At 38.1% G+C, this 14,135-nt stretch overlaps 1 protein-coding gene across 1 annotated transcript in view; it reads left to right on the top strand.

The window, feature by feature from the left end:
- The window catches only part of LOC146002350 (serine/threonine-protein phosphatase alpha-2 isoform-like), a 40,926-nt gene that overhangs the window by 1,474 nt on the left and 25,317 nt on the right, over nt 1-14,135 (top strand). The window contains exon 2 of the mRNA XM_083140079.1: nt 9,733-9,864. Within this exon, the coding sequence (XP_082996205.1) occupies nt 9,733-9,864 (132 nt within the window). The remainder of the gene's footprint in view (nt 1-9,732; nt 9,865-14,135) is intronic.

The raw sequence follows: 14,135 nt of genomic DNA, 5'->3' as shown, positions 1-14,135 counted from the left end.
TCAATGATCATTAATGGTAATAAGATAAACACACGTAGGCTTACATGCGTTTCATTTGAGTTTCTAATACATAATGTAAGTCTTCATATATTTATATTACTACAACAAACAAATGAGGAAACAAACAGTTAGCTTTGTTTGATTTATCATTAATTTTATTTAAGTCTCTCTCTATATAGACGTCATGTGCATATACCTTCAAGACTTTCTTTCTAGCGACTACCACATTCCTAGCTAATGCACCAATCCATCAAAAACCCCGAAGTCTTCGTGTGCAATTAGAAATGACAAATTGTTCTAAATTTAGCATGCAACGATGCTTTTCTTCCTCGCTTTAGTAGATTTCACGACAATCCTTTCACCTTAGTATCCAGAGAAGACACATAGTTGGAAACAAAGTTGCCAATTTAGCTCTTCCCCTCCGCGTTCTAAATTTACAAATCAACAATGAAGTGTCGTGAAGTAGCTGCAAAACGGTTCACCCGTTCTTGAGTCAGTACAATTGTTATATCGTATCATTCTATAGAATGATGGGATCAGAACCAGTCACTTCGCAATTAATTGCTGGGTGATGTAACCTATTCATCATTCATCCTCGATGAGAGCATTCGTCATTAACATGACGAGTTAACGCCTGGCAGTGCGAAAGGTACAAATAAGATTAAGGAACTAAACTGCAGAAAAGACAATGGTCACTCGTTGGGTTTTGTGAACCTTTGAACCTGAATCATGGCTGGGTGTTAGGATAATTACCTGTCTATCTGACGTATGAAGATAATTACGATGAATAAAATATACTCAGTCCTCTGTTGGCTTCTCAATTGGTTGACCAGAGCGTCGTCTCACTTCTGCCTCACTGCTCTCCTAACCTCTACTCCCTTCTCAATTCCAATCCAAAGTCAGTCCCCTCTCAGCCTGTCTCACCTCTATATTACCCAGGCCATGGAGCTCTTCCTCCATGCCGAATCGTGTTTTTAATTGCCACTATGCAAACCGCTGACTCCATAGGCAGATGGAACTTCCTACTTCCTGAATGCTCAGGAGGTTTGCATAGCACAACACTGTGCATTCTTTACATGCCTCAGAGGTTGAGACAACTGAGAAAAACAAGTGAATGACCTGGTCAACATGAAGCATTCAAAGAGTCTTTTTTAAAATAAACATATAATCTTAGGGATTGATACGATATTAATTGTTGTGCAATTTATATCCCTATCTGCAGTAGTTTTCGAGCAATCGATATATATCGAATTATTCGATTGTTGACATGAACGGACAAATTATCTGATGCCGCTAATAATTCTTGTGGCACTAAAGGTTTAAGATTAATTCTTCTTATACACTCCTGTTCAGATAAACTGGCACATACTTCAATGTCCAACTTTATAAAGTGTGCAACTGTATGTGAACAGGAGTATACATAAAATTAAGGTCTGACAATAAAGATGCTTGTAAATAAGCAGTGAAATGCTGCTTGGTCGCTACACTAGGACCATGATAAAATTCAAGTATAATTCCAGGTTTTCAAAGAGAACTTTCCAACAATTCAAGGAGGGCCTCCCCGATGGCACAGTGGTAGCGTCGTCGCCTTGTAATCAGGGTCCCGGGTTCGGTACCCGGTGGAGGCACAAGTGGTTTGGATCCCACTTTAAACTGTAGGTCCGGTCCCGATTAACCTTACTGTGCATAAGGTGGACTTAAAACTCCAAATCAATCAATCAAACCAAAATTTCAAGGCCACAAGCAGATGTTTTCTCTATTTCAACCTTACGTACTATCGCCTCTCACCACCGACACTTATACATACACGAATAGATTAACAATATAAAGAGTCTGAGTGATTCAAATTTATCCAAAAATTCTGATCCAATTCTATTACATGGTATACATATTTAAGATATTTAATTCGTATCACGCCGTGTGACTCGAAACCAGGACCACGGGTGTCATAAATCAATAAGCTAATCCACTTCATAAAAGGGGTCCCGCTGAAGCGCTGGAAAAGAGCTTCCTAAAAGCAAATCACACCAGCAACCTTCAATGGAGTTGTAATACTCCGCTGACACTGCACTAGGCCGGAAGAATATGAAATACAGTAAATCAGCGTTATCCGCAAAAATCACCGTTGACTACTGACGCGGTCGAGTCAACGGTTTTAACGATTAAATTGTTCGAGTGAGAAGATCTCAGTCGCTTTTAGTTTTACGTCGGATACAGTTATTGCGAGTGATCACCAAAGTTGTTAACAAAAGAATAAGGAGAGAATCGACGATCGGAAAATATAGTTTAGAATACCGGACTACGCGAGTATAGGAGTATAGTGCGCTCATTCGTACGGTTTATTCCAGGGTAGGTCCACATCGAACCGAGGACCAGCGGGGACGAGTATTGCAACGAAGCTGAAGGTACAAACATTCCCCTATCATATCCTCACCCTGCCTGACCAGTCAGTAGAAGAGTCTTTTCTATATTAAATGTTGTGAGTCATTCATCATTTATCAGTGCTGTAACCCCTTAGCGTATCTCTTGCGTAGCAAGCGAGTTTCTACAGGCCTTCGTAGCCTTTAATAACGATCCCCCTAAGATCTCTTTAGCTTTTAGATGAATTTAAGGCGCACAGTTTACATTTGTCATTTCACAAAGTCAGATTCGAAACATCAACAAACACAAGTCACAAATGTTACGGGATATACTAATCTACAAAATAGTTATAAATATAAATAGTTATAAATATGTATAAACTCAATGGGATTTGAATTAATAGAAGTTGCAATTTTTCACGTCCACGGAGAAAAATTCACGCAGAATTTCCGGAGACAATAATTCACGGAATTCAAGGAATTCCCGATGTGTAGCCACCATGTTTCAGTTTGATGTGGCTACAGATTGGCAAAATACGTATCTTAACACATGAAAAGGAAGATGATGATACCCATCTAATGTATCCCTCATCGCCCGTCTTCCGTAATAGAATTATTCATTGTTAAAGAAGCCAGTTGTGCATTTCTTGTTACCCTCACAATTTGGACATTACTTTCTTGGATAATATCTAAATAAGCTGATCTATGTTAGACATATATTGGTGATATCTACAAGAGAGAAGAAAAACATAGTGTCAAAAATTACATCATGAATGCTGGACAATATACAGTCATCAAACTGTTTAAAATGATGACCCTCCGAATCTCTTAACTCATAACAAGCTTTCAATGAACCCAGACACAAACGTCCACAATCTTCACTTCTAGAAGTGGCAAAATAACCAATGAACATTAGAGTAAGCAAAGCCCCATCTCTCCCACAGCGTTCCTCTAATATAACAATTACAAGCAATACGTTTTCACCTAACAAAAGTGAACGACCACCCAACCCTTTGACCTCTTCATCTAGAAAAAGGCATTTGCCCCATTCCCCAAAGTCAATCGGCAACTAGAAAAAAACTCTTATCTCCCCGATGTTTAAAACTAACAGTAAGTGTGAGAAAAAGGTGGTAAAAGAAAGAAGTAGTGCAGCTTACAAAAATAATAATAGAGGTCACTAGTATCTACAATACATTTTCAAGCTCGTATTTCGCCTTAGTTTTCAGTTTTCTCTCCACACTTCAGAATTCTTCAAAACAAATATAAGTAAATATGCGATAACGCCCGGACACCTTTCACTCATTTATTTCCTTAAGTTTACCACTGGTACTTACCTATTTTGCCTTGCGGAACATTCTTTAAGGTGAAGTTATGCCTTTTTCCATAAAATACTGTCAACTTTTCATATTACGATTGATTATTTGTCTTACTTGTTCCGCTCCTGTAATAGACAATGTGGCGTGCACTCGTAATGGATCATCGCGCGTCATGACGCGCCGGGTTGTGTTTTGACGAATTTTCAGTGCGCAAGCAGTGTTTCAAACCTTCATGACGGAAAATTACGTACTATATTGATTTTTTTTCATGTTTACCTCCACAAACCATGCACGTTAATTCCTAAAACCATCCATGGGGTAGCCCCACAAACCATTGATGTTAGCCCCAAAATTCATCCATGGGTAGCCCAACAAACCATTGACGTTAGCCCCAAAAACCATCCACGGCTAGCCCCACAAACCATTCATACAAGGTTAGGTTAGGCCTGTTAGGTTAGGTTTCATTAGCACTCATTTCACCCCTAAATTCATCGCAAAAAAAAAGCGCGGCGAAAATAGAAATTTTCGTAAAAAGAAGGCACGTTTGGAAACACTGCAGAGATCGCGTGACTTTCAACGCTCTCGCCATCTGCACGCACACAATGGAAACTACGGCATAATGTGGCAGGAATGCCAATTTCTTAAGTAAAAAGTGATTAATTCTTGTTCGGCAGCATTAAACTACGAAGTTTTTACTTTCCGCGAAAGAAAATACCTCCAAGAACGTCCAGAATGCTAAAGAAACTCATTTCAGTAAGTACTTTCTCCTGTAAATTTGAAGAAATCCGTCCGGGCGATATCGCATATTTACCCAAATAGATTCTTCAGAGATGAAGCTGCAAAAGCCAGGCATCAGCCTACATAGATATTAGCAAACGTCAAAACTGCTGCAGTTCCAAGTAGTTCATCACAGTCATTCTGTAAAAAAATAAAACGTTATCATTCTGTAAGAAAATAAAACGTTAAACATATATAAAGTATGTAAGGAAGAAACAGCCAAAAGATGTAACATAAACTCACTTTTTTATTTTCCTCTTCACATGGTTGTCGTTGATTCTTTTCAATTACTGGTTATCGATTTCACTTCTTCTATTCTCTCGGAATCGCAATGAATACCGTTGTCTGGTAAGCTGGGATAATGCTGAGACCTGAGCATAAAAATATCGCGAAGACATACCCGATAGGGGTTATTCGTACTTTTTCGCTAACTCGAATAAGGTGGAAAGAAAGCAAGACAACAAATAGAAAGAAAGAAAGCCTCAAGGTACTCACCGTATCCGGTCCACGTAGGTCCAGGAATGTCTCTGTGACGCATCGTCAAGTGGTTCGGTTTTCGGTGGGTTCGTCCCCACCGTTGCACGCTCTGCTGGCTCGCCTGGTCGCTAGGTGAAGCGAACGCCAGCCACTCCCGGCGAATTAACACTTATCTCGCACTTAACAAGCTCTTCTCTTGCTGGAAACCAAAGTGCATGGATGGATTAAGAGGCTATTCACTTACCTTTTTCACTTACCTTAGATTACCTTATATTTAATTTCTTAAAAGGGTCCGTTTTTTTTCCTTCTACATTTTCAATTCTTGAGCCACGGATTCCTGAAAACAGTGAATGAAGTATATTGAGTACAATTATTACAACATACAGAAAATCGTTAATACAATAGTATTTATACAACAACACTGTAAAAATAATTCATCTACTTTAAATATTAGAGAACGTCTAGACCATGTATTACTGTATTTTGTTACTAATACAATCATATAAATCAGGCTAAATTGAATTTTGAAAAAAAAAAATTCGAATACCATAACACAATTTCAAAACCGGCTCTTTTATATGGTAGCGAATGTTGGACTTTTCGTCAACATGATAAAACTAGAAGAAATTGTTCACAAATGTGATTTTCAAGAGGAGTAACCTTACGAGACGAAATTAGAAGTGAATAAATCCGAAATAAATGAAAGGTCAAAGCTATGGTGGAAGAAATTAAAAAATATCAATTTAAAGTGGAATCAACGTGTTGTGAGGATGCAAGATAGCCGTTTGCCTCGTAAATTATTAAATTACAGGCCAAAAGGGAAAATAAATTTAGGAAGACCATAGCGTCAATGAAATGATCAATTTTTGTAGTCGCAGAACGGGCTTTGGTTACCCAGATCTACAAGAGAAGAAGGAAGAAAAAATTGGCCAACTCAGTTCATGGTGGAGAACTTTACACCTGCCGTTACACATATTGGAAAATACGTTAAGTGTGGTTGATATGCGAGACAGATATTTTCACATTGGTTTTACGATAAAATTAAGTAGAATTTGTATCTGGTCTTCGAAAAAGAAAGACACAATGCCACTTTTCTTCATATCTTCGGCTGTTAAAAAGAATGTCAGCTCCGTGATAAATCAGATAGGACTAATATGACAGACAAGTGCGATACGAACTTGGAAGACCGCAGACACTGTAAATACCCTTCAATAATTTTACTCGTTTTTTGACATGGAGAAAATAAAATAAAAATATTAGTTTTTCCGGTTATCTTTTGCCGATAAGGAACTTTGTGTCACTCGTCAGCGACGAAACGCAACACTATACACATTTTTAAAGTGTTATTTATGTTCATATTAACCTCATGTATATAGTGATGTAATTAATATTTTTTCCTTCTTTGCCTGCTGTGCGAGCACTCAATATTTTAAAATATGTACAGTGACATGAGTTTAGTAAATATGAAATCCAAGTTTTAATAAATAATTTAGAACTTCTTCCCATGAAATTTTCAGTACATAAATTCACCTCAGAGTATTTGTATAATTTGGCAATATATTTGGTATTGCACATATGTGCATATTTGATGAATTAGTGCTGTGTACGTTTGGTATTGTTAGACCAATATTTTCAATATTTCTGTCTTACTTTATGGTACACTTGTTCGAACTCACAGTAATAGAAAATATGCATATCCTATAGAAATTTGATTTTCTAGGATTTGGGACTGCTTGACTTGGAAAACCATGAAATTGAAACTAATGACGTGTCCTTTCTTGAAAGTACGACTACTTCTGGAAACCTTTCTCAAACGCTACTCTACTTTTATAATTTTGGGAGAATATAGTACATAATTCATCAGTATTAGTTAAAATGCATAGAACTATTGTCTGGATTATAAGGGGGCGTATCCCCCTCAGTTCTCAGATTTCGAATACTATAGCCTTGGAATGCACACATAAATAAACCATAAAAGGGATATTAGTATGACAATTACATCTACTGTAGTATCACTTTGGTAGCACTAACATAACATATAAGTTAGTCTACAAGAACATCAATAAACTAACTTTAAAGTACACACAGAAATAAATCGTTGTCGTCACGTGAAATGAAAACTATACGTGTTCGAAAATGTATAATTTTCGCTTCCCATTAATATTTGGATCCATTGCAAGGCCTTTATGTTATTCTTGTTTTCTGCATATTAATAACATGTACATACTCTCATACTGTTCTACAGTATTAAATAGAATTTTCCTATAGAAGTGTGTGTAAAAAAGTAGTGTGTATCATCACCGTTTTTAACTTTATGCATATATCGCAGAGTTAGGTTTCATAGAACAGCTTCTGCTTCCGTAAATCGATTGTAGCAAGACGAGTTAAAATATATTAGAACAAAAATGTACCCAAGTGTATTTCTAAAAGTAAATTAAATAAATTGAAACACACTGATCATTTCAAATTTCACAGGTATCAAATCTTGCAGTGCCATAATTTTTATTTATGTACAGAAGAAATATTACAGCTGCTTAAAAGAAAAACAAGTAGTTTCAACATTTTTATTCAATTTAGATTTCGATTACATAGGTAAACAATATATTACAGTTTTTATTACAAAATACAAGCAAACCCAGAAGAAGCTAACTAGTAAATGAGTGATAACACATTTTATTTTACATTGAGGTAAAGCGATTATAGAAATGCATTGCTGCCATAAATATTGTGCATTTCAAGTTAAGATCTTTACTACGTACTTTGCAACTAATATATGTTGTTATTTATGGTGCAATGATAAACGAAACTAATCTTTGGACGATATCTTATCGTACATTTCGCATGAGGTGTCTTCATGTGTGCTTATCATGAGACATTCAACATAAAATGAAGTGTGACCCACAGAACCCCGATTAGAGATACACTATAAAGATCACGGCAGACACGAAAATTACAGAGCATTATGGCCCACGTCAACTTTTATTTATACTGACAGCTCGACAGACGGAGTATGTGTGTTTTTTACATACCATCCCAAAATATCACTCAACAATTTTCACTCCTAGAAGACATGTCTATATTCTCGGCGGAATGTTATGCTATCTTTAAAGCATTACAACTTGCCCTGCAGTTACGACTCGCTCACTTTTTAAAAACAAACGTCCTTGGTTTCAAAACATGAAATTACCCCATGCAGTATTAGTGTTTATCATGCGAATGCGTGCCGGTCACGTCGTAATACATCCCAGTTCATATACCGTGTCTGCAACTTCCTGTCAGTGTGGAGAACCTACACAATCAATCACACATTTGTTTCAGCAATGCCCACTTCGGCAACAACATCGAAATACTCTTTATAAACAATTACAACGTGTGGTTATCCCATTTCCGATGTCCCTTTCGACTCTACTTTAAGAAACCACGGACTGACGTTATGTGGATATTGTTGTACTACAGCTATGCACGGAAGCACAAAATCGTAACGTAAACAAACTTTCAAATGACAAAACACGCACGTCTTTAGACTTTCGAGACATGGTATCAGAAGAAGAAAAGTGTTACCAAAGTGTAGGGGTTCTTTGAGAAGAGTGTACTGCTCCCAACTAGCACCTCTGGCAGGAAATCACTAGTAGGCGGTTTGTGCCAAACAAAGAAGAAGACGACAACCAATACCGTGAATTTCATACTTGTAAGTTCTTGTACAGTGGGATCCATGAATATTACCGTGCAAATTGTCCATCACCATGTTTGTGCACTTTATTTGACCCAAACAGAGCTTCAAGAATTAAAAGAAAACTCTAAACAAGCTGTTGACAACTTCTCCACCCGCATACATAAATATCCATCGCTTAAAAACACATAAGATGTAAGTGAAAATTAATGAAATTAGTCATGGACAATTTGCACGATAATACTCATGGATCCCACTGTACTACACGGAAGTGAAAGCTGGCCACTAAGAGGAAAAGAAATAAGACAAATAATGACAATTGAGATGAAATGCTTCCGTAGAATTGTTGGTAAAACGAGAAGATATAGAGTACGCAATGAAAGAATCAGAGAATAATTAAATCAGAAGCCAATAGAAGAAAAACTGACACAAAGACAATTAAAATGGTTCGGACATGTGGTAAGAATGGACGAAGATAGAAAAGCAAAACAATTTATGAAAGCTAGACCAGAGGGAAGAAGAACATGAGGTAGACCCCGAAAGACATTCGAAAAAGGAATAGAAGAAAGAGGAGAAAATAAAGGAATGAGAGAATTTAAGAGGATGGTAAAGGAACGGGAGAGATGGAAGGAGTGGATAAAGGCAACCCTGACGCTATGAGGCAAAAGAGGAAGAAGAAGGTTTTTTGACATATCCAACGTTTAGTAGATATGGATTGTTAACTTTGTTGTCTAATTCCCATAAATGGTCACACAAAATAATGAGATTATATTAGGAAAGACTTTTTCTCTTCATTTTATCTATGTCTTTGTTTTACTATAAGTGTTGTCTACTCTTACGACGGGCGCTCTATATGCTGGCAAGGGAAGTGGGGAGCGGGGAATACGCAGCAGACCAACCAGACAACAGCAGTGGCGCCGAGAATCACGACGTCGGGGAGAAACTACTACGTGCACCTCGTTCTACAGGCTGCTGCGTTTCTTATCGCGCTGGATTCGTCGCTTCCCCGCTCCCCACTTCCCTTGCCAGCATATAGAGCCCCTGCCGTAAGACTGGAAAAGAACTATAGTTTTTTAGAGACTAGCCGTAAGATTGAAATTAAATTTTGTTAACATATTTTCTCCCTTTGCAGCTCGAGGTTCGAAGAACACAAAGAATGTTCACTTGTCAGATATCGACATGAGAACGTTGTGCATTCGAGCGAGAGAGATATTTTTGAATCAACCCGTACTCCTGGAACTAGAAGCGCCTCTGAACCTTATCGGTAAGTACAAAACTACACTGAGAAGTTGGTGTGCTACTTTATCCAAACCAGAGACTGATTTAACCAATAATATAAAAATGGATGTATGTGTGTGTGTTTGTTTAGCCATAAATCTCGAACGCCTGGAGCAATTTCAACCAAACTTTGCACACATATCACTTGCAATCTGGAAAGAAATACTGTGGGGCTAAGACACCCCTGGCACCACTATGGGTGGGGGTGGGAAGGGGTGACATGTGAAAATAATCGAAAACGACCGATATTAATGTGGAATCCATCGTTTTCTGGGTCGCTAATATGAATAGTGACACTCCCAATGACGTTTAACTCCAAGTTCATCACCTATCAACATGGGGGAGGGGGAGAGGGGGTGAAAAATGAAATGTCAAAAATTACCTACAATAGTGTCGAATCCATAGTTTTCGGAGTCTCTATATTCTTTGGTGAACCCACCCTTCAGCAAGCAACACTATAGTTAGAATTCATTATTTTCCTGTCTAATAAAAGATTGGGATAAATAAATACCCTTGCAGCGCCGGGCCATCAGCTAGTCAATAATGAATTTGATTGTTTGTTGGATTCTCCAGAAGTAACAAACATGACTTTAATACAGCAGGAAGTAAGTACTGTTTACTTATCAGCAACCTGGGATTTCAGTATGAAAAAACTGTCTCCCTAATATTTAGGGTACCTTGCCTTTACAAGTAAGCGTGTAGTCCCGAATTCGAACAACACATTTAAATCACTTACATGTCAGGTTCCGCATGCTAAACGAATAAGGAGCCTGACTGACAAACGGAAGGCTCAGGTTCGATTCCTACTGTGGCCATCTCCAGAGGAAACCTAGCCTCTAATCAATGACTACCAAGTGGCAACCATGGAAATGGGAAGAAAGGGACAAGTGGCCGAAAATGTTGAACACATTACTTCCATTACACCCCGAATATTCTGCATGGTTTCACCAAGGATTATCTATTATACAAGTACAACCTCTGACAATAAAGTTCGGTGAATGATCCTGAATATCAAAAGTAGACGAATTCTTAATGAAACCTATCTTACTGTCCTTCGAAGTAGTCCCCTCCCATGGCTATGCACCGTTGAGAACGGCTGTATATGTCCTGGAAACTTTTAGAAAAGTCTTCTTTCGGGATGGTGGTCAAGACCCTCGTCACGTTCCGTTGGATGTCCAGAATATCCTCAAATCTCTGACCTATCAAAGCGATTTTGAGGCGTGGGAAGAGAAAGAAATCTGGAGGATTCAGATCCAAATTTCTTGCAATGCATTGCTACAGAGGATGAGAGCTGGTGTGTGAGGTACGACCCTGAAACGAAACGCCAAAGCATGGAATGGCCTTCTCCTGCATCACCCCGTCGGAAGAAGACCAAGGCGGAAAAATGGTTGTTCCTTCCGGCAGGTAATATCTTAGAGCGTTTCTTTTGGTTACAAGGTTAGTACACTTCTGATGATGAAAATACTGTTATCAGAAACCCTTGGGAACAATCAAGTGTCGAGATTATGGTTGTTTGCTACTTGGCCAATTCAGATTAACTTCCTACAGTTCTTTAGAAGATAATGTACATTGCACAAGTTACTGTCTCGTACAAGCTGCATAACTTATCTATGTAACATATATACTTGTACAGACAGGCAGAACTGAAATGCAGATAAAATTTCCTTATGAAATTTTCCTTGTATTGCTGTAGATGTTCGATTTTGGAAATTGCAGGTTTACAACATCTCAAATACATGCAACATGCAGCATTACTTGACATTTTCTTAGAAATTCGGTGTAAGTAATATGGTTATTTTCTGCACGATTCTGAAAGACGAACTCCGAATGTTAAATCTAAAACACTTAACATGGGAATGAGTGGTGTCATGCATTACTGTAAACTAACAATTCACGGTATGGTGCTTGTGAACAGAACAGTGATGCATTAATATTTTATTTCAGAACGAAGTTCTTTTTCTTGCAAAACTGATTAGCGTGGATATGCAGAAAACGCATTTTATAATTGATTCTCATGTGTAACTTAGGAATAAGTACAGTTCATTTTGAAATTCCAGAGATAAATTCAATACTGTGAACAAGTGAGACTACAAATGTTTAATTGGGAGAATATTTTGGTTGCGTTCAAATTTGACAGCTCGTCTGTAACATAGTTACATGTTGGTCCATATTTTTCAGAGAATGTTTTTGTTTTTTTCGGAAATGTTTACCCGTTGGCCATTTTCACTTCAATCTCTTTGCTGGCTTATGTTGGATGAGAGCTAGAAATCTAAGAGTAAAATTGAAATGAAGAAGGGAAGAACGCCGGAAAATAACGCAGAACAACAAAGCACTACGATAAAGACCACCACAAGATTAATCTACTTCCTTTTCGGGAGAATGACTATGCAGTGTGTTCACAAAGTCTCTCCCTGGTTACAGTCGTTTGTACCTTCCGAAGTTTTGAAGATAGAGAAGTGAAATTTATGGCAAAGTTTGGAGTAACTAAGTCTTTTTGACATCATCAGTAAACCTTCACGTCAGCGCTTTTAGTTGAACGAAGCATATCAATGGGAAACTCCATGTTTTGGCAGATTCCTCTGAGGTAACTGACGTAATGGCAGTACATATCATGCTATTTAATGCTCCAGTATATTGCCTGTGGGTTACAAAGCCTGGAGAATTTGCACCTTGTATACATGGAACAACAAGCAGATTTTTTTTTACTTAGAGTTAGGGCGAGGAGGGACAATTTTCCCTAGGTTCGGATTCCACTTTAAGCTGTAGGTCCAGTCCCGATTAGCCTTACTGTGCATAAAGTGGACTTCAAACACTAAATCAACCAAATCAAACAAATCGCTGGTGCAGCTACAGATCACTGTGGCCAAATTCACTCTTTTGGAGCCAGATCTGGCTCTTTCGTGCACTCGTTTGACTGTGAACTGTGGCACCTGCCCTCTGCCCCAACATGATGCTACCACTGGCCCCAGCCCATAAAGATCAACCTTTGCCATGAGTACATTTTGCACGTGACGTGATATCCATATATAGGCTGCGTCACCCTCCTCTTCCCCCCACGTATTTTTATATATAGCGTTGTGGCTAAGGTGAAAATGACAATATTATTTTCCGGGAATCTTTTATTTTCGATTTCATATGAAGATCGTTGGATTATTGAAATGGGTGATGCCACCAAATCTAGGCGGTGAAAACTAAGAATAAATTGCCATCACTTTCATCACCCCTCTGACACCTAAAATTACCCTAGGAGGCACTTGATACAGCCTTCGTTAATCTAGCTCCTTGAAAGTCATCTTTAGCTTTATTAATGGTGAAATGTAGATCTTTTAAGCACACTAGGCTTGGCAACACTGCCAGCATGGCCGAATGAGGCAAGGAGAAATGGATTAAGTTTATGGGACCATTTTTTTATTTGTTCTCATGAGAATATCAAACATCCACTGTCGTAGAAAAGTACATGGACGGAAAAGGACACGTTGAACTATGACATAGTAGTAGGAAAAGTCGAAACTCCCATTTGTTTAGCCGTAATCTGAAGTTGAAGTTAATTTCCCATAAGGAATACATGGAATTCTGTAAATACTTATTAATCATATTTTTCAAACATCGTGTCTAGCTTACTGATCAAGTTGAAAAACAGTTTCCACTTGCAACAAGGAGAGAAATTCATACTCTCTTGCATACTAAACCCTTTTTTAAATAGCAGTGCCCAATCTGACAATATTGAAACAAATGCACAACTAGTGCGTAATTGTCCTTCCTCGCCTTAAACACTCGCTTTACGCTTTCTTCCGATGCCGATCGCAGACTCTTCCTTGAAAGATGACACACACCCTGTTTCTTGGAACTTTCGTAACAGAACTTTATGTTCTTGACATAAGGTGGTGTCCTTCCGTAATTGATGTGAAATTTCTTTTGAACAGTTTTTGATAAATGTGTGTCGAGATACCATAGCACATATTGCGTTTTTTTCCAAGGTTTCAATACATTTTAAATTTCTTGGACACAGTTCCTGTTTCATTGCGATCCGAACCCAAATTAACGTGGTGAGTTTTCCCACACTTTGCCATAATTTTGACTCCTTGAAGGTCACTGTTTATGTGTTCCTCAAATGTTGGATCCATATTTTCTTTGAATAATACTAAGGTTCGACATCATGTGGTTTATGAAAGGGAACGATATCTATCAGAGACAGTTACCAAGGGACAGAAAAAAACACTAAAAGAAATCAAGAAGACAGAACAAGATGTAGACAGT

The sequence above is a fragment of the Lepisma saccharinum genome, chromosome 18, assembly GCF_977018435.1.
Source record: "Lepisma saccharinum chromosome 18, izLepSacc3.1, whole genome shotgun sequence".
Lineage (NCBI taxonomy): Eukaryota > Metazoa > Arthropoda > Insecta > Zygentoma > Lepismatidae > Lepisma > Lepisma saccharinum.
Note: the sequence above shows the minus strand (reverse complement) of the source record. Positions and strands in the feature narration are given on the sequence as shown.